Genomic DNA, 21,184 nt, shown 5'->3' with positions numbered 1-21,184 from the left:
ATGGTTTTCACAAGGATAGCAGCCCAACTAATATTGGTTTGGAATAAATTAGGGAATAGGGAGACAAATGAAGGGTACAAGTACAACAAGTCAGAAAGGGCTCTCTTGACATTTCTTGGAAGTTCAATATATAAGAAAGTCTGCTTCGTTTCCGCACTATTGAATTAAATAGGGATAGGGGTACTACCGGGTTTTTGATAAATCTTTTATGGTACACATGATCATTTTCCAACAGCAATTAACGATAGTTTGAACCGGGGTAGTTTTTGTCTTATTAGGGAGGTTTTAGTATTAAGGTGAAATGTCAAAGGAGGTTTATGTCTTTTAACTTATTATTTTTTTAAATTTCTCTTTTTTTAAATAAAATAAACTATCTTTTAAAAATAATTTTAATTTAAAAATTTTAAGATTTCAGTCCTCGATCGATAGGGAATCAGCGGTCTCCATGACCATGAGAGAGTTGAGAAACCAGGGATTTGAGGGTAATTTTCATCCTCAATCGGCAATAGTGATTGGAATCGGCCATACAATTCATAAACTCTATTACAGAGATTCGGAGAGCAAAACCCCAATCAAAACAATAATATTTTCTTCACAATTTTATTTCCAATAACACAAATTAAACACAAACCATGAAACCAAACATCCCCCCATGCTGTCAGCACAAAGGAAATAAAAAGGAAATTGAAAAATAAATAAAATAAAGAGTCCCCTCTTTCTCGGCTTCTCTCTCCCTTTCTCGCGCCTCTCTCAGATCCGAAAGCCAAAAACCCTAGAAAGCGCGAAAGGGGCGAAGTAAGAGAAGACGAACAGGTAAGCTTCGTTTTCCGATCGATTTCAACTCTCTGGTTTTGAATCCACCTATATACCTATCGATCTCTGTATTTAGTTCCTTGAATTTTCTGCTCTGCGGTTGATCTTAAGCCGCCGATAGAGCTTTCTGTTGCCGAGCATAAAATATTTCTTCTGTTACTTCTGTTGATGAAGGCAGTAATTGGGCTTGTCAGGGTATTGCTTTTCGAGCTCGATTACTAATGGCATCGCAGCAACCTGCCGGATCTTGCCCTACTGCCCAAGTGGTATATATCTAAACTGATATCTTGTTTACTGTATTGTTAAGTTCGTTTATCCCCTCTCCTCGAAAATGAGTTTCTTTCTTTCAGGTTGGGAACGCGTTCGTTCACCAATACTATCACATCATGCATCAATCTCCAGATCTTGTTTATCGCTTCTACCAGGATAGCAGTAAGCTCGGCCGCCCCGAATCCGATGGTTCCATGAGTATTGTAACAACCATGCAAGTAAGGGTTCTTCTTCTTCTTCTTTTCTTATTCTCCTCGGTTACTGTTATTTTTGTTTTCCTAGTTGGTTGTGGAAGAAAAGCAAGAACATAGAATGCAGAAGCAGAGGTATTTGGTGACCCAGATCAGTGCCATGGTTTGTATTGATTCCCGTTGTGATTTGTCTGTTGCGGTATGTTATTCTTCTCAGGCTATCAATGAGAAGATACTTTCTCTGGATTATAGCAAATATAGGGCAGAAATAAAGACGGTGGATGCGCAGGATTCATTCAATGGGGGAGTCATTGTCCTTGTGACAGGGTATTTGACTGGGGAGGACAATGTGAGGAGGAACTTTACCCAATCATTCTTCCTTGCTCCCCAAGACAAGGGCTACTTTGTGTTGAATGACATATTTAGGTACATGGAAGAGGTTCAACATCATGATGGGAACCAGGGTTTGCCTAATGGCGTTGCTGCACCTCTTACTCCAGAGCAGAGTACGTGATCCTTGAGCTTTATATGTTTTGACAGGTAAAACTTTCATTGTTCTATTTGATATTGAGGTTTCTTGGTTCTGCAGATACTCCTCCAGTGCAAGAGCATCCGGAACAATCATTTCCAGAAGAAGACGTCAATGTGGAGGAGGTTTATAATCCTTCTGACAACGAGGAAGGTTCAGTGGTGGAAGAAGAGGCACCTGTTGCTGAGGTTGTTGATGAAGTTCCAATTGAGTCACAGATGATTACTGAGCCTTGCTCTGCAGTCCAAGAAGAAGTGCCTAAGAAGTCATATGCATCAATTGTAGGTTCTTCCTTCCTTCATTCTGAGGAAGTATCTATTATATTGTTCTGTTTTTCACTTCCCTAGGTCCTAACTGTATTTCTAAGGGTTCGTTTCTGATAAAATCTAGTGTTATAGACATATATTACTCTATATTACAATATATTGAATTATATGTCTTTTGAGTCATTATTTTCATTTCAGACCACATTTTCTTTGATCTTCCATTAGCTCCTTTAGATCCTTCGACTCACACCAATTCACAAGCCATTGGTTGTCTATACACATTACCAAACCATTTCAGTCAAAATTTCCTCATCTTGTTACACTAATTCGATGTACTCCTAAATCCGGTTTTTATGTTCAGTCACTTTTAATCCATCTCTTCTGTGCTCAATTTTTGTCCTGTCCTTTCTAGCATTGCTACTAGTGCCAGCGAAATCATTCTTTTAACATGTCGTTTGTTGATTGCCCAAAATGATGCCCAATATAGCAATGCTGATTGCTGCTCTTGTAACTGTCTTATGGAAATTTTCTTTTAGTGTCATTGCTATATGGCCAGCCACATAGCTTATTAGATACACCCCTTCACTTCAACCACCTTGCTCTATTTCTAATAGGTGATGTTTACATGTATGCAATTAGCTAGGGACTAGTTGTATGGGATGACGAATTGGAACTGCTGATCTTGCTGACAAGGCCCATCTGTTCTTGTCTATACATCTGTTTGAGTCTTCGATTGTTGAAGCAGATATTATAATTGCAGGTGAAGGTTATGAAAGAGAGTGCAATGCCTCTATCAGTTCCAACACCTCCTGCTGCAAGACCAGCACCTGCAAACCAAGAACGACAAGTGGTCCCACCTCAGTCTACAGTTCCATCAAATGAGGCACCAATTTCCAACCCAAATGCCATTGAAAATGGCAGTCATCAAGAAGGAGAAGGTATGTCAGTTCTGTCTGTTATAATTTTAATCTCACATTTACAGGCAGTGGAGTTTTTTCTTTTAACTTTGAGGGTTATACAACTGGTTCTTGTAGGTGATGGTCACTCAATTTATATAAGAAACCTTCCATTAAATGCTACATCTGCTCAGCTTGAGGAAGAGTTTAAGAGGTTTGGACCTATCAAGATCAATGGTGTTCAAGTTAGAAGCAATAAGGTTCTTTCTGCTTCAGTCACCTAGGTGTTTATTTTGTTGTTTTTTGTTTTGTCTCTAGTTCTCTACTAAATAATTTGTTTTACTTGTTTGCAGCAACAAGCATTTTGTTTTGGTTTTGTAGAATTTGAGGTGTCAAGTTCTGTGCAGAGTGCAATAGAGGTATTCTGCATGTTCTGTTCTAGTTGAATATCATTTTATTGGTGTTTTCTTTTGCTGTCAGCATGTTAATGAAACTGATGGTTTATGGTTATCCATTATCATTTCATCATTTAGTGAATTTCTGATTTTCAGTTACATGTTCTCTTCTGTTTTTCTGTGTGCATGTATCTCATTGTTTCTCTCACCAGTCACTAGAAAGAACCCCAGTTGACTATATTTCCTTTGTTGAGAAAATTATTATTTGAGTCTGCATGTTATATTTCTCTGCTAAGTTTGAAATTGTCAATTAATGTTAATTCTCTTTTTGTTTGTTGTATTCCTGTTTCTGTTTAACCTTTGGGTGTATTACTTAATGGCCCTCTCTATTTGGACGGATGGGCCCTCTCTCTCTCTAATTCTTTCCCCTCCCATCTTTAATTGTTTGCATGGTGGTTCTACCTATGCCAAATTCTATGTACTGCAGCCATATTATCTTTCCTCTCCCATCTAAACCTTGTCCCAACTATAAGGCATTGGTTACATAAATACTGTTCATTCTATTGTATTCAGTATTATATCCATTGTTAAACTATGGGCCCTTTAATCTTTTCTCATTACTTCAATAGTGAGACATAAAGACAACCAAATAAAACTATAAAGTAACTTATCAAAAAAGGAACTATAAGATAAGTATGTGGTTCACTAAGTCAACTAGGCAAGTTAGGCTAACTAGTGGTTAAGTAATTGATGCTTTGTTACCCTAGGCAACCACATCATGTGTAATTGGGTATTGAGTCTATTGACCAACTAGTAACTAGTTAGTGATGCAGTTGCTATGGCTTTCAACTGGCTAGATGGTTGACTAATTCATGCTTTGGTAACACTGCTTGATAGTATAACCTGTTCTTTAGAAGTGAACTTTGGCTATTGGTTGGGAGTGTCACAGCTAAACAAACTAAATGGCTAACCAATATGTGATTATGAGTAAGGTTAGCTGAAAAGTTGCAGGTTGAGGACAAATGCAACTCCTAACATAAAGTCAAAAAGAACCATCCATTAAGGAACTTGGGGGCATTATTTGGAGCGTATTATAACTTTGTAATATAAGGAACTGATATGGTTGTGATCCTGTACCGGAGGTTAGGACAACTAAGCATTGACTAGGCTGAATAGTTGATTAATGATTAGTCAACCTAGTCGGTCCCGAAGGTTAGGACAACTAAGCACTGACTAGTCAGCAAGTTGACTAGAGAGGCGAAAATGACTAGAAATTGTATTACTACATTGATAAAACTGCTGTCTGCCTGTATGCATCCATGTCTATCTGTGTGTGTGCATGCTGGGGGAAGAAGGATGAGTATATAATGAGGAGTCCCCATCCACTTGTGAAGAGGAAGTGAGTGTTATAGTCTCTCTTTTATGGTATTGTTTCACTAGGGAAATAGGGTAGGATACATATAGCTATTCGCTTTCATTACATTGTTGTGGATTGCGCTGTGAAGTACAACAGAGCTCCAAATATTTGTAATTTGCAGTCTGAGGCATGGTACTTCCATTTTTCTGTGGCATACTAAAGTTTGATTTTCATTTTTGTGAATGACTCATTAAAATGATATGATGCTTAAAGTGCATCTACACTACCTTTATGGTGATTCATGATTGATATTGGAGGAAAGTCATGCAAATAACCCATTAGCAAATATTTATTGCTCTTTTACTTTAAAAAGAGATTTGATAAAATGAGGATTGGCTGATATGCACCTGATGTCTGAGGTTGCATTGATGCCATTGCTAAGATGGTGCTTTTGTTGTGTATGTGTGGATTAAAACAATTGTTTTCTCTATTGTGTGTGTTCATGTGTGGCTAGTTTTATTAGTCATTTTAAATGTGACTTTTTGCTTATCATCGTTAATTTGCATAGATAGGTAATTCTTGGTTCCTGGACCGCAGTTGAATGTTACAACACTGTTGGATGCTATGGTATTGGTACACTACGCTACCTAACCTTGGTAGATGAAATATGATATGAAAAATCATTACCCATTGTTGGTCTCAGCTATCTAGGGTCTTGGTAGGGGTGAACTGGATATGGACCTAAGCTTTATCATTCTTTTGCACAAGTGGCTGCTCTCAGGCTCAAACCCACGTTTTCATGCTTGTCAGTCTGAGATTTGATGATTGCACCATGTGATGGCCCCTAAATATTGTCATTATATTGTCGTTGAAATTTACCCACTCAAATACTGAATTTCTTGTAACTGGTGTTCTTTAGTTGGATGAAACTTAAACAATAATATGCTTAACTGTATTGTTTTGTATTTGTCTGATGCACCATATTATTACAAATGTAGTTGATGCTACATTTGCCTTTTCTGTTTTGTTTTTTTATGTTTTTTATGGAAGTATGAGGGTTGAATCTATTCATTATTTTCTTCCCAAAGAGTTGCATTGCTTTCATTAACATTATTCTGATAGGGAGATTAGAAGATATGAAACACTTAATTAAGATATAAAATGTTACTTGATAGTCTTCTCTCACTTTCTTATGCAAATGGGAACCTGGCTTTTGCATGCTTTAATGTTGAACTCAAGTTTGAGTCCTTCCCTGCTTGCCGCCTTAACTAAAATTTCAACGTTTCTGTCTGAACTAAGCTTATTTTTATTTTATTTTAGGCATCACCCATTATGATTGGTGGTCGACAAGCTTTTGTTGAGGAAAAGCGGGCTTCAAGCTCTCGAGGTAACATATATATATACATAATTCAACTCCAATTGTTATCAAGATTCTCAGGCGACATAAAGTTTGTTTGACCTCTGGAAAGAGCTGCCTTTCATTGTCATTACCTTACGTAGGTCCAGGCCTCGTTCATTTTTCTGGTAAATAGGGCAGTAAGTTGGTCAGGGGAAGTTGACCAACTTACCTGCATTGTCAATTGGTATAGTGGGTCCCACGGTAAATAAGTATTCCTGGGTATATCAGTTACCTGGGTAAGCATTACCCTTGGCCAACTTAGGTAAGCAACTTACCTGTTGCATTTGTCAATTTGGTACTCTCTCCTCTCTCTCTTTCTACACTTGCCAGGGTAAGTGCACTTTGACTTGCCCAGGCCAGTAAAATGAATGGGGCCTTAAACTAGGGGATCAGGGGTCAGAGGTTGAGAGCTGTAGTACAGAATGGAAGTTGTGCTCTATTGGAGCAGAAGAGGTGCTCTTTTAAAATGAATAAAAACCCTCTAGATTAAATTTCATGGGGAAGCTTAATCAGGATAACATTTCATAATATGCTGGTAAAGGGGTGTTTTTGTATTTATGCCCAGCCCGGTGCATTTATGAAATTGCCTGTTGGTTGTTTCTTATCCCTGTGATTGGCTGCTATAAGGACTTTTCTTTGCAAAGCATGCCACTAAGGATCTGAATTCATTTAAGGTAATAGTTCTAGCAATCTAGCTATCCTTTAGCCAACCATACCTTGGATTTTCTTTCTCTGGGAGAGGTTGGGTGCGTTCTGATGGTTCACAGTTCATGCTCATGCCACCGCTTTGATGCATTTCCCACTCAAGGGGGAGAGGACGTGCATCTCGTTTTCCAAATGGATATTTGCTGAAGAAAATAAGCTTTTTTGATAGGCCTAATTAATCTTTATCCACTTTATTTACATGAGAAAATGCTTCTGTTGCTGCAGTAAATAATAATAGGGGTCGATTTCCACCTGGGAGGGGAAATGGATTCAGGAATGATGGAGCAAGAGGACGTGGAAACTATGGTGGTGGTAGGGGTTTTGGCCGGAATGATTTCAACAACAGGAATGAGTTCATCAGGAATGGTGGTGGCAGCAGGGGAGGATCTTCAAGTCGTGGAGCTGATGGTGGTGGATATGGCAGCCGCATGAACCGTGCCGGTGGTTTAGCTGTTAATGGAATGTCCAAGTCTGTGGCTCCAAGGGTGCCTGCTACTGCTTGAGGTACTGGAAGTAAGAAGGTATTTGTTGGGCAGTTAAACTTTATTAATGGAGATTGACTTGATATCAAGTACATTTGCAACATTGTTTTCTTCCAGCAGTGGGAGTTAGAAGAGGTACTTTTTGTTAGATCTTTCTTATAGGCCTTTCTTTTAGCTTTTCATTTTTTCCTCCCTTTTTATGCCATTTTGGGCATAGGCGGCAGTAGGTAAATGGTACATGACTAGTTGCTAGTGCTTGTGTAGCTATTTTCTGCAATTTTGTAGCATCTACATTCTTTTTGTGGAAGATTTAAATCTGGTTTAAGGTTCAGGCTTTTCTTCAAGTATTGAACCAGGGTAACCAATGGATAGACTGTATTAATGCTTATTTCCTCGTGTTATCTGAGGGATGAAATGTCGAAATATGGCAAAATATAATGCTTTGTGGGGGCTCCATAACTAATCGGGCCTCTTGATGCACAAACTTTAAGCAAACACAGCCTATGACATTTCCAATTGAGCCAAGTTATGGTTAATTTATAAATCATTGGGTTTTTACAGTTATTGGGGTAATTAGGTTACAATTATTGAGGTTAAGTGGTATTAGGTAACAATTTAAATATTATTTTTAAATAAAAATTAAATGGACTCTAAATTAACAAAAATAATTAGTTTAATTATGATTATTAGGTCAGTTAGGTTAATTAGGCTTACTAAGGTTAACTAAATTAATTACAATTTATAAAGGTTGTGAAGATGGTGAAGATTAGTAATTTCATTACTCATTTGTAATTAAATTAAAGCTGTGTTTGGAAACGATAGTGTAAATGCAAATATGTAGAGTGTAAAACTGTTCATATAAATTGTAAAATTGGGTTAGATTTGCACTGATAAATTTATATTCTTATCAAACAGACTTTTAGCTGTAATGAATGCAAATATGAATTTCACTAAAACATATGTTTTTTTTGGGTAAAATATAAAACCTCCCCTATGGTAAAAATCTCCCCTCTTTTTTAAAAATTCAACAAATACCTCCCTTCGATCATTGACCAAGACAGAAAACGTTAAACGGATAATTGCTTTTTTCAAAATACCTATTTTATCCTTTTTGCGAGCACTGTTTATCTTCTTCCTCACGATGCACGTACACCGATCATCGGACTCATGCCAAGTTTGCGGCTGATGTCAATCACCAAGTCAAGTTTTGCTCGATGACGATAATTGTGTTTAGATGGAGCTTCCTCGCTATCAAAGAAAGCGAGATGTATTCCGCGTCTTTATAACCTTTGCTGACAAGAAAAGCTTCAGGATTGCCTTTGCACAGACAACTCATCGCAAGGAGCTTGGGTTTCGTTCCAGCTTCGAGGCTGAACCGGAAGGGCGATCGAAACTCAACAAACCTGAGCTTTGTGACATAATCCAGCTGCTTTGAATCCCCTGGAATTGCTTGTACCAATCGGAATGGTCTTGCCCCTGTTTCCTCAAGATGAGAATAATAGAATGACCACAACAACTGTATGTGATCCCTACAAAGGAAATTCCGGTGAATCCGACGTCCATCTGGAAACTGACCCGGAGCTCCTCCACCTCCCTCCTTCAGAAAATAACATAGGGATCCAGCCCTCTCTCTCTCTCTCTCGGGATTTCTACATACCGGGTTAAGAGTATTATGTTCCTTGAAGGTTTCTTCGAGAAAGGCTGATCGTCCTTTGGAGAGTCTCAGCTTCTTCCAAGTTAGACCGTTCTCCTCGTCATTGGTTCTGGACGCTCTCTCCACCTCAACTTCATTTCCCGAAGCTTCTGTGTCTCTCTTGTTGCCTCCATTACCGCCTCTATAAATGGAAAAATCCATCTGAAATGAAGAAACAGTATTGTTGGGAGGAGAAACTGCAGCCCTAGCATCAGCATCCTTTGCCGTGGGCAACCAATTGACGTCGAACCCTCTCACCGTTGCCCCTAGGTGACCCGATGAACCCGCCTCAGACTTACCTGCGACGGCCCAAAACCCATCAAGACAAATAATACATGAAGACGCCTAACAGAACAAATATAACAAAACAAAAGTGGAGATATCGGTGGATGCTTGGCCGCATTGGGTATTACCATTTTCAGTTGGCCATGGAAAGCATAGCTGCGAAGAAGGCGGGTTACGAGGGACGGGACCAAGAGGGAGAAGATCAAGTTGAATAGGCGGATCGGTAAAATCATTTTTCTCCACTTCATCTGCATCCCTTAAAGCAGAATCCCGTTCATCAGCTTCTAGTTTCTCGTCCTCTCTACTGTTAACAATCCCAAGTCCTATGCCCATGCAAAACCCCTTTGGCGCTAACCTTATGACTCTTGTCCGCAAAAACGAAGGCGTTGGAGGCGTCTCGCAAGCTCAAACCCAACTCCATCTCTCTCTTGGACAGACCAAGAAGAAACCCTCCGCCACCGTTCTTCATCGGTTAGCTATTTCAGTACTCATTTTACTAAAGGGTAAAATGGGCATTTGGAAAAAAAATTATGTATAGATAAATGTTTTCCGTCTGAGCTATTTCTGTGTTTACTGAAAAGCTCTATCTGGATAAGATGTATGTGGAATACGCCTAAAGGATATTGGATCATAACAACAACAAAAACATCGAATTCAAAGGCCAGAGTTGGTTTAGTAACTCATCCCTCCATCACTCTGATGGAAGCAGATGAAACAGCAGAGGAAGCAGAAAGTGAAGCCAGAAGAAAACGAAGACATGTTTATTGGGTTAGGTGAGGAGAAAGATAAATGGATGAATCACTACTCAACCTCACATAGAATCTTATTGGATGGTGAAGGAGACTTTTCCTTCTCTTTTGTTTGGCTAAAGCTTTCGGTTCTGTAACCAACATGGTCGCTACATCTCTATATAATGAAGATTCGCTAGAGTGTAAATATAGTTATGCCATTGGGAATGTGATAAAGCTAGAAGAGATGGGTTGTGTTGTTGTCCTGTATAGAATTGACGCAACCAAGATGAGCCACCATTTCTTTCTTAGGACACAGAGATTTGATCGAATCGTCTACAACTTCCCTCACGTGGGGTTTCTCTACCCCAAAGCTAGTTACTGCCAGATAGAATTGAACAAGAAGCTGGTGAAGGGGTTTATGGAAAACGCCAAGGTGCTCAAGGGAAAAGGGGGAAATGCATGTGACCCAATAAGACCACAAATCCCTACAAAAATGGGATGTTGTTAAGAAAGCAGAGAAAAGAGGCCTGTTCTACAAGTTGTATGACCAGCATGGGAGAGGTGATTCCCCTTCAGGTTATGTAGCCGAGACTTGATTTCATTTACCCACTTACCTTCTTTAAGACCACTTGTAGAATTTTTGTAGGGATTTGGATCAATGGTAAGATAAGGGATTTGGATCAGTAGATAAGATAAGATAAGGATTTGGTCTACATCTGCTTCACCCCCAAGAAATGTAAGATCTTCTCACAGTCTCTCCTTAATGCATTTTTATGAATTAGGAATAATCTGCTTGAGAGTAGTAACTTCTGATTCATTGCGTTGTCTAAAAAATTAGGACAGCATCAGCGAGCATCAAATGGCTTAGTTTAAGCCCACCACTAGCTACCCTGTCTGACACCATACAATGATTGAGAATCAAGTTCTGAAGTTAACATGTGAGATAGACCATCCATGGACAATATGAACAGTTAGGGGATATGGGACATCCTTTTCGGAAACCCCACTGAAGAGAAAAGGGGTAAGGGAGGGGTAGCCATTAACAAAAATAGAGGAGCATGTGGATATACAACATTCAATCAACTTAATATATTTAGAAGGAAACCCATTGTGAACATCCCAGATGATTTGGGGCTCACTTCATGGCTGAATTTTAATGGAGCCGCCACCAATCTATTGGAAAACATGGGAGTGATGGGCCTCCCAAGAAACAAGGACTCTTGTGCCCAAAAGACATTTCTAGGGATCCGATGGGAGGGAGAGGGAGGGTATTGGGCACCCCTCTCCCTTGATTTATGTGTGATTCCAATGCCCCTTAATTCTTAAAGAAAATCCTTCTATTTGCATCAAAGGACAGCACAAAAATGAATTGCAAAAAATGTAGATTGGTTCCCATGGGTCTTTAGAAAATCTAAAGAGATTTTCTACAAGTGACATCCCTTTTGGAATCCCTAGAGAGGAGCAAAACAATTGGGAGATCTCCCAATCTTTTTTTGTCCTCTCATAAGTCTCTTACTAGTGCATGTCTCTTGAGAACCAACCTCCAATACTACATTCCATTAGTACAAGAAAGATAAATTTATCCAAAGAAATCAAGTAATTCTTGCACAAGGAAAAACAAGAAAAGAAAAAAAAAAGAACATATACATACTAGAGAAATGAAGATAATCAAAAACCACCTAGTAGGAAGCAATTTGGAATGGAAAATGCTAAACTATGGCTAAATTCATATGTGAAGACAAGTTAGTCCTACCTTCTCTCCCTATGATTAGAACAAGCTAGAAAAAAAAAGAGAGATCAATATATCCTATCAAATCCGAAATCATACAAGCTACTTTCATGCATTCCAAAAGAATTATGATAAACACACCAAAATGCAGCCCATATCAGTTAGGCCTTGGATTTTTGCTATGCAAACATAGAAAAACACAAGAAATAACAAAAAAACGGGGCTGCATTAGAGAGGTTGTAAACACATTCCTCTTGTGGCCTTCTTCCAAGATACTAGGAGCTGTTATGAGATGTTTTTGATGACTGGACAGATTGAGAATAGTGGGGGTGCCTCTCAAAACCTTGATAACAATGGAAACACGAAAAATGTGAGGAAGAACCTAAGGGGATGGCGCCATAACTTTGGAACCAAACTTTCTTGGCTACTCTTTCTTCTTCTCCTCTTGACTCTTCTTTCTTCATGTAGGTATAGTGTTTTCTTTAACCCTCAGAAAACATCAAACACTAAATTAACACCACGAGGTTGTATGCGAACAGCCTACAGTCAAATTTTCTGTTGCGATGAACCCGCGATGCACCACAAGTCATGCAATGAATTCATAGTGCGCATCGCAGAAACTGCGATAAACCCGCAGTCCACCGCACGCTCTCAGTGGGCCCACTTGTAGCCCGAGCCAAAGGAAACCATGGCCAAATCCACAACAGGGCCCCACACCTATTCGGACATGCGATAAACCCATGGCCAATTAAAGAACCACACCCATATGACACCTATGCGCGTAACTCCAAAGGAACAAATGTGGCATGGCGCCATGTGTGGTTAACAAGATATCACCCACCAGGCGATGACATCACGGGTACCACATCAATTTAGTAGGGCGCACAAGAGGCGGTAGCACACGTGAGTAGTGAAGGCTCTTGAGTGAAAGAAAAGCTGATCCTCAAGAAGATCCCCATGAGACATGTGGCAAAGCCCCAGTGGTGCACCCAATGATTGACAACAAACACAATATTCTCTTTCCTAACAGGAGACGAGCATCTTTATCTCCTACTTTTTAGGATCTCGGGATCTCCCCCCATAAATAGAGATCCTCCATGTATTGAAACTTACTCAGCACTCGAGCACCCTTTGCGTTGAACTCTTTACCCTACCTAGCATCCTAGCTCGTGAAACTAATTTCCCTACTTCCCGATCTTTCTCTGTCTTTCAAAGAGACCATTCCCCATCCAAGCCTTACCCTACCTACAATAGAATCTTTGGTTCCATCTTTGATCACAGAAAATGACCTCACGAAGAATCAACCTTACCTCCATCCCTGAAGAGTAGAACAACATCTTGGAGAACACCAACCCGGGGGTGGACGACCAGCCTGAGATGGAAACGCCTATCCAGGCCGACATTAAAATACTTTCGAATAAAGTATACGAGTTCAAGGCGCTCTTCGAAAACAGATTCAGAAATCTCGAGCAGAGTTAGGAGGAAAGAGGAGCACCCTCTAGATCCTGCTCAAACGTTCGACCCAAGCTGAACAAACCCCCGCTGCCACTCTTGCCAGTGTCCCCAACCCTAGCCGCCACTCCACCAACCTATCCACCAGTCTCACACCTTCCTTGCACTGACCCGATAGAAGAGACCCCCCTCAGTCGAGATGAGCTGAGGGAATACGTTCAAGGACTAGTAGTTGAAAGCTACAACCAAGCCTAGGATTCGACTATCCTACAAAAGTCGTATTCTGACCGCATCCTGCATAAGCCCTACCCTACTGGGTATACTCCTCCTTAACAATGGCCACAGTACGACAGACAAAGGGGTAGCCCACAAGAGCACATCAACAAGTTTGAAGACACCCTAGGTTCCTTCGCTCTGGACGGGGACCTCAAAGTACATGAGTTTTCAAAGTCTTTGATTGGCCAACGTACACATGGTTTGTAAGTCTTACCCTTGGAAGCATTGATTCATGGAGTGAACTGGCCAAAATGTGTTAGATAGTGTATGCCCTTAGCTCTTATCAGAATGGTGTCTAATATGACATTTAATGTAAATGAATAAAGTACAAATTTGATTCATATTATTATGGTGTGTTTTTGTGTAATACCCTTAAACTGGACCCATATAAGACTCGTGTTAGTTTAGAATCTTCACAGCCATTGGATAGATCTAAGTAGATTTATCCTGCCAAGGCTGACACTGATGTGCCGCCAAGTTGGTTGGGGTGGCCTATCTCAGCTGCTAGGGTGAGACATGAGGTACATGCAGTGTGGGTTTTCTTAAAATCCTGAACCGGACCAAAATTCCAGTATTACCCTGGACCTTGGATATAGATGGGAAAACTGGAATGTTACACCTGACCCCTAGACTCGATTATGATACTACACTAGGTGTCGGATTGGGATGCCTTTGATGTGCCAATCAGTGAGATTTTTAGAGGGGGTCAAAACCTGGGTATGTTGGGATAGTCTGAGAATTCATCTGAGTGGGTGATCATAGTGATAGGATCAGCCCCTTTGTCGGACAAAGTGAATGATTGGGGATGTACTCTCTTTAATGGAAACCAAAACTGCCGGCAGTTGATTTCAACTGTCGAAATTTGTTTTGCAAAATATATTTATATATAGATATACATACACACACAATATATATATATATATATATATATTATGGTTTCAAAATGTTTGCAAAAGGTTTTAATTCCTGGGATCCATGTGAGTAGAGAGTGCAACACTGTACCTTGCAGCTAAGGGAGATGTCCTCTCTTGTCAGGCAGTGTTTGATCATTATGGGCTGAGAGGTTAAGTGTAAGACCATTGAGGGTAATACTTGATGGGCTAATCTTGCATCTGCCCATAGTCCTTGGATTTTTATAAGGTGGCTTGACCCAAGGACCATTTAGTGTAAATGTTGGGCCCATTAAGAGCCCATGGTGATGGACTCAGGGGTTCAGTGTCTCCTATAGTGAATTCAACCAGGCCTTGTAACAAAGCCTGGGTTGAACCCATGTGGCTGATGTGCAGATCAATGCTTGTGTCCCATGCCATACAAGGATAACCAACTGGGCAGCAAATTGAGAGGTTAAGTGATCACATAGACTTAATGGGCCTAAAGCCCAATTCGAACTGGCTTAATAAGATTAATTAAACAATGACGATTCTACTATTTGGATCAGCTGATAGGATAAGAGATTATCCCTATTCACTCAAAGAGTTCAGTCCAAATAAAGATTTGGATAAGGAAACTCCTAATTAGACTAGGAAGGCTGATCTTTATCTATAGATAAGATAAAAGATTATCCTTATCTCTTAAAGAGAGTCTAAATCCAAATAAAAGATTTGGATTAGGAAACTCCTAATGGGATTATGAGATCCTCTCTTTAAGGCTATAAATAGGAGAGCAGGGCGAACCTACAGGATATACAAACACAACAGATGGTCTACTGATTTAAGAGAGAAGACAATATACGGTTCGACTGCTCTTGCTGCCCTACCTAGTTTGATCTCCATTAGTGGAGTGATCAAGAACAATTCTTGATATTGCCTTTTACTACAAAAGGCAATCTGATCCTGTCACTATAATCGTGTCATCTTCGGTGGAAGCAATCTTTGGTCTTCTCCTTGGGTGTGAACACCTTCAATGGGGGTTTACTATTACTCCATGTCAGGTATATCCCTCTACTCCCTTTTGGTTTAAGATCTGGTCCGATTTGGTTTCAAGATTGATCATTGAAAATGCAGTTTTCTAAAATAGGGAATGCGATTCCCACATGGGAGAGAGAGAAATTTTTGAAAATTTGCCCAACCTTCCTATAGGGTTCGGTCATCCATATGATGGATCTCTCATCCCTTCAGTGGTATCGGAGCTAGGTTCAAATCTTGAACTAAATTAAAATAGATCCGGATCTGCGCAAATGGGCAGAAGGCGTTCTACCCGATTTGCGCAGTTAACGTTTTCTGGAAAATCGGTTCCCAGTTTTTGGGCGATTAATCTGAAATTATATCTTTATTAATCTGATTAATATTTAAAACTGTTCTGTATATTTTTCTTGAATGTTGGGCTGTTTGTATGGTGGAGATCGAATTCTTTAATGGCGCAAGAAAACTACGCACCTACTATTCTTTTCATTCTTGGTTTGTAATTAATTTTTTTTTAATTTTTTAGATGGAATGTATAGGAATTCAATTCTGATGTAATATTAATAGAGAATAGGTTTTCTATTTTTATTTCATTCGAAGATGAAGTAGATTGCGCAAAGGAGAGATTTTTGCAGATATGGGTTCGACCATCTGCGGTTTGTAGTTTTGGAAACTTCATACTACGATCTAATTTTGTTTTGCAAGGTAGAAATCCTACGAACTACTGGTTCTTGATTGTCTTGTATCAGTTATTTAATTTTAGATCATCATTCTTGAATTAAAAATCAAACCCTATACCCAATTGAACCAAATTGGACCAAACTGGTTGGACCGAATCTGTGGTTTGATGGGGGCTGTTCTCAGCCCTGAATTTCATATATGGGTCCAAGAGTTGATGATTAATTGCAAGATGCAATTCATCCCACATCTGTAAAACCTAGTTTTAATCTATTAAAACTGCTTTAGCCCAATTCAGCATAAAAGCTATATGGGTTGAACTGCTCTTTGCATTTCATCCCATATACCTAGATAATATTAGTAATATTATGAAAATATATGGGCTTTAATTATGGGTTTTACAGTTATTTAATTGATTGGATCAATTATGGATTTCATGCATGTGATGTATGGATGTGTGATGTGCTACGTTCATGGGCCATAAGTACTTGACCCATGCTGATTCGATAGTGGCTCTTACGCACACCATGGCTGAATGCACATCATTGCCATGGTGTCCTTAAGATCATCGGATGATCTCCCTTCATGGTGGGCCCCACACCAGCTTCCTTTCCAAGAGGAACCATACGGAACCCTAGCCGTTTAGGGCCCATCTAAATCTGGCTTTATGAAAGCCAGTGGGAGCCACTTTGGTTTGACCTTAATTAAACTAGGGCGTAATATTTCGTTCCCTCCACTGAAATATGAGTGCATGTGATAGAGAGATTCATGTGATGAACTCTTTAAAGGCCTTCTATCATTAACATGAAGATGGGTCATTCATTAATGAGGAGATGCACCATAAAATTAGGCTATCCATTTGCTGCTGGATCTATTGGATTGTTTCATAAGATGGTAGGGGCGTCATAGACCGATGTGGGAGGGGTCTATCCTAAAATGGAAGACTCTCTCACGGTACCTTGGCGTTCACGAATATGATGGGTGAGCATTCACTTGACAGAAATGTTTAACTTAAAATGACAATGAACCTTGTCTGACAGAGGCCAAAGGGAAAGTTCATAAAATGAGTGGATATGATCCTTCAAAGAGAGGTGGTGGGGTTATGTAGCTGAAACAGTTGGCTCCATGCACCCTATGTGATTTCCCACATTTCCAGAGACATAATTCACATTCTTCGTCACTGAGATAAGAGGGAAATCTCAGAGATGAATAAATGGAAACGAAACATAGATTAAAAGCCATATCTATGTAGATAACATGAATCAAATAAGGTTGTGGACTACTATTTGTTTTGCCCTTTATCAGAAATGGAAAACGGTCAATTCGCTAAACTATTGGACGACAACAAGCTTAAGGGCCCAAATTACACTGACAGGTATCGTAACCTTATGCTGGTCCTAATGTTCGAGAAATTGGACAATGTAGCCAAGAACCCTGCTTCGGAACATCCGGGTGATAGGGCTTCTAAGGCCTGCAAGAGGGACTATCAAGATTGGGAGGAGAAAAATTCTCTTGCCTGGTTCTATATCATAGCCTCTTTAGATAATCAGATACAACGACAATTCGATCAGATCGAATTGTCCAATGATATCTTGGATAGTCTAAGGACAATGTATGAGGAGCAGAATTGTTCTACTCGTCAGAAGGTCCTGAAATAGTTCATGACCGCACAAATGTCCAAGAACCAGCTAGTTCATGACCATTGTCTTAAGATGATGGGTTGCATTATTGAACTGGAGGCTCTTGGATCTAGGCTAGATCATGTCACCAAGGTCAATGCCATCCTGAACTATTTGCCTCCTTCCTTCAATCAGTTCATCATGAACTATAACATGAACAAACTAAATGTTAGTACCCAGGAACTCAACAATATGTTGCAGAGGGTTGAGGAACTAATAAAGAAGGATGAACCCATTGCCATGCTTGTTGATGGTGGAAAATCGGGCAAGCCCAAAAGGCAAAGGAAGGACAAAGCATCAGATGCTTGTCATTTCTGCAAGAAGGTTGGCCACTAGAAGAGGAACAGTCCTCAGTACCTGGAGATGAAGAAACAATGTAGTTTTGAATCATTTGTCACAGAAATCAATATGTTGGTAAATTCTGCTTCCTGGTGTATTGGCTCCGGGGCTTCTACTCATACATGTAATACATTGCAGAGGTTCAGGACATGCAGAAGAATGAGTGACGGAGAGGTGATTCTTTACTTAGTGATTTCTGCAAATTTTGCAGCTACAACCATAGGGACTATAGAATTGTATTTCAGAGAATGATCAATTACATTAAAAGATTGTCTTTATGTATCCAATTTGAGAAGAAATTTGATTTCTGTTTCAAAACTGTGTACAGATGGATATTTTGTTCTCTTTAGTAATATGATTATTTTCAAAAGAAATAACAAATTCCTCAGATACGGAGAACTTGAGAATGGTAAAGGATGGTCCTTTAGATTTTTTAACTATGGAAGATCTTCCAACTTGTGAACCTTGCCTTCAGGGTAAAATGATGAAACAACCATTTAACGGTAAGCCTGAAAGATCAACAAACACACTTGACCTTATACATACTGATGTATGTGGTCTCATGAATGTTAGGACACATAACCAGCATGTTTATTTCATAACCTTTACCGATGATCACTCTCGGTATGGTTACATATACCTAATGAGACATAAGTCTGAATCTTTTGAAAAGTTCAAAGAATTCAGACAAGAAGTCGATAAACAGTTAGGGAGAGAAATTAAGACCCTTCGATCAGATCGAGGTGGCGAGTATCTCTCTGACGAATTCAATGACTACTTAAATGCCAATGGGATAGTATCACAACTAGCTCCTCCTGCTACACCATAGCTAAATGGTGTGTCAGAAAGGAGGAACCAGACTTTATTGTATATGGTCCGATCACTTCTTGTACACTCAGAGCTACCCACATCCTTTTGGGGCTACGCATTAGAGACTGCGATATACGTGATGAACCAGGTTCCAACCAAATCCGTTCTGAAGACTCCCTATGAGCTTTGGATTGGTAAGAAACCAAGCGTTAGACACTTAAAGATTTGCAGTTCTCCGACACATGTTAAAAGAATGAGTGCTAACAAATTAGAATCCAAGAACAGCCGTTGCCTATTTGCAAGTTATCCAAAAGGCTTTATAGGGTATTTGTTCTATGACCTAGGAAAATAGAAGGTATTCTATAGTTGAAATGCCAATTTCTTGGAAGATGACTACATCTTGGACAATCATCATCAAGAAGTGGTTCTTGATGAGGAGAGCTCAGGGGTAGTGGGAGATGTCCCACAAGCTCTAGTTAATAACCAACCTAGGAGATCTACCTGGGATTCTAGGCCTCTAGTTCGTTACGGCTATGACCAAAAACGTTACTTGGTGGAAGCCACGACCAGTGAGGAGGACCCCATGACTTATACGGAAGCTATGCTGGACATAGATTCCTTGAAGTGGGTAGATGCCATGAGAGCAGAGATGAACAAAATGGAGACCACTAGAGTCTGAACTCTAATAGATCTGCCCCTTGGGGTAAAAGCAATTGGTTGCAAATGGATCTATAAGAGGAAGAAGGGCCCCAATGGTAAGATTGAGACCTAGAAGGCTCGTCTTGTGGCCAAAGAGTACACTCAGAAAGAAGGAATCGATTATGAGGAAACCTTTTCGTCTGTGGCCATGCTTAACTCCATTAGGATCCTGCTAGCTATAGCAGCATACCATGACTATGAGATTTGGCAAATGAATGTCAAAATTACATTCCTAAATGGAGATTGACTTTGAGGTTTCATAGCTGCAGGTCAGGAACACATGGTATGTAAACTCAATCGATCCATATATGGACTTAAGAAAGCTTCTAGGAGTTGGAACATCCGGTTTGACTCTACCATCAAACAGATTGACTTTGAGTAAAATCTGGATGAACCCTGTGTTTATAGGAAAACCAGTGGGGATAAGGTTATGTTCTTGGTTCTATATGTAGATGACATTCTACTCATTGGGAATGATATAGAAATGTTAACTATGATGAAAGTATGGCTTTCACAACAATTCTCCATGAAAGATCTTGAAGAAGCCTCCTACATATTGGGTCTTTGACTCTAAGAAAGGAAATATTCCTTTTAGGCATGGAGTCACTCTCTCCAGGGGTATGTCTCCCAAGACTCCCGAAGAGATTGAGGGCATGAAAGAGGTTCCCTATGCCTCAGTCGTAGGGAGCATCATGTATGCCATGCTGTGCACTTTTTCCTAACATTTCTTAGGTAGTGAGTGTGCTAAACAGATACCAATCTAACATAGGGCAAGAAAATTGGACCACCGTGAAAAACATACTAAAATACCTTCGAAGGACAAAAGAGTTTTATCTGGTATTTGATGGTAGTTTACTACAGATCCAGGAGTATACTGATGCCGATTTCCAATCAGATCCAAATGATAGAAAGTCTACATTTGGTTATATCTTTACGATAGGATCGTGTGCTGTTTGCTGGAAAAGCAACAAATAAGGGTCCACGGCAGATTCCACAACCGAAGCCGAATACATTGCTACAAGTGAAGCTGCCAAAGAAACCGTATGGGTGAAGAAGTTCATTCAAAAATTATGAGTAGTTCTATCTAGCGCATTACCCATTCCATTGTTGTGTGACAACACTGGAGCTATTGCTCAGGCTAAGGAGCCACGAGCCCACTCTAAGTCAAACCACATCGAGAGGAAGTAGCATGTACTATGGGAGATAGTTGGAAGAGGGGACGTCTTGATTCAGAAGGTAGCCTTAGCGGAAAATGTAGTAGACCCATTGACTAAGCCACTGACACAGAAAATGTTTGACAAACATGTGGAAAGCATGGGAATCCGGCTTATACCCGATTAGACCTAAGTGCAAGTGGGAGCTGTTAGACAGTGTATGCCCTTAGCTCCAATAAGAATGATGTACATTATGACATTTAATGTAATGAATAAAGTACATATTTGATTCATGTTATTATGGTGTGTTTTTGTGTAATACCCTTAAACTAGACACATATGAAACTCGCATTAGTTTAGAATCTTCATAGCCGTTGGATAGATCTGGGGAGATTTATCCTACCAAGGCTGACACTGATGTGCTGCCAAGTTGATTGGGGTGGCTTGTCTTAGCT

The 21,184-nt window shown here is 39.9% G+C and overlaps 1 protein-coding gene and 2 pseudogenes across 4 annotated transcripts; 2 read left to right on the top strand and 1 right to left on the bottom strand.

Annotated features, from left to right (window-relative positions):
- Window positions 1–438: 438 nt before the first annotated feature.
- LOC148865328 (nuclear transport factor 2-like) lies at window positions 439–7,647 on the top strand. Of its 3 annotated transcripts, none has more exons than XM_088975708.1 (10): window positions 439–813; window positions 1,008–1,079; window positions 1,164–1,301; window positions 1,492–1,780; window positions 1,864–2,084; window positions 2,830–3,007; window positions 3,104–3,225; window positions 3,319–3,384; window positions 6,038–6,104; window positions 7,047–7,647. In XM_088975708.1, the coding sequence occupies exons 2-10, from the start codon at window positions 1,035–1,037 to the stop codon at window positions 7,322–7,324; spliced, it is 1,404 nt and encodes a 467-aa protein (XP_088831834.1). In that variant the 5' UTR covers window positions 439–813; window positions 1,008–1,034; the 3' UTR covers window positions 7,325–7,647. The 3 variants fall into 3 exon arrangements, with proteins under 3 accessions (XP_088831834.1, XP_088831836.1, XP_088831835.1); XM_088975710.1 differs by having other exon boundaries at window positions 442–813; window positions 992–1,079; XM_088975709.1 differs by having other exon boundaries at window positions 630–813; window positions 988–1,079.
- Window positions 7,648–8,209: 562 nt separating this feature from the next.
- Window positions 8,210–9,878, bottom strand: LOC148865327 (uncharacterized; annotated as a pseudogene). The gene is made up of 2 exons (XR_016110405.1): window positions 9,410–9,878; window positions 8,210–9,295 (listed from the first exon to the last, which is right to left on the bottom strand). The product of XR_016110405.1 is annotated as an uncharacterized LOC148865327 (transcript).
- A 102-nt stretch (window positions 9,879–9,980) lies between these two features.
- LOC148865326 (uncharacterized protein At4g26485 pseudogene) lies at window positions 9,981–10,746 on the top strand (annotated as a pseudogene).
- The last annotated feature ends 10,438 nt before the right edge of the window (window positions 10,747–21,184 follow it).

The sequence above is a fragment of the Nelumbo lutea genome, chromosome 3 (genome assembly GCF_056320005.1).
Source record: "Nelumbo lutea isolate HS-2025 chromosome 3, American lotus-T2T, whole genome shotgun sequence".
NCBI lineage: Eukaryota > Viridiplantae > Streptophyta > Magnoliopsida > Proteales > Nelumbonaceae > Nelumbo > Nelumbo lutea.
This window is presented reverse-complemented; position numbering and strand designations above follow the sequence as displayed.

Excerpts from the sequence above, each read along its gene's own strand:
- LOC148865328 (XM_088975708.1), top strand. The coding sequence starts at position 1,035 with ATGGCATCGCAGCAACCTGCCGGATCTTGCCCTACTGCCCAAGTG. Across the intron at positions 3,385-6,037 it reads CTGTGCAGAGTGCAATAGAG|GCATCACCCATTATGATTGG; the intron begins GTATTCTGCATG and ends ATTTTATTTTAG. Across the intron at positions 6,105-7,046 it reads GCGGGCTTCAAGCTCTCGAG|TAAATAATAATAGGGGTCGA; the intron begins GTAACATATATA and ends CTGTTGCTGCAG.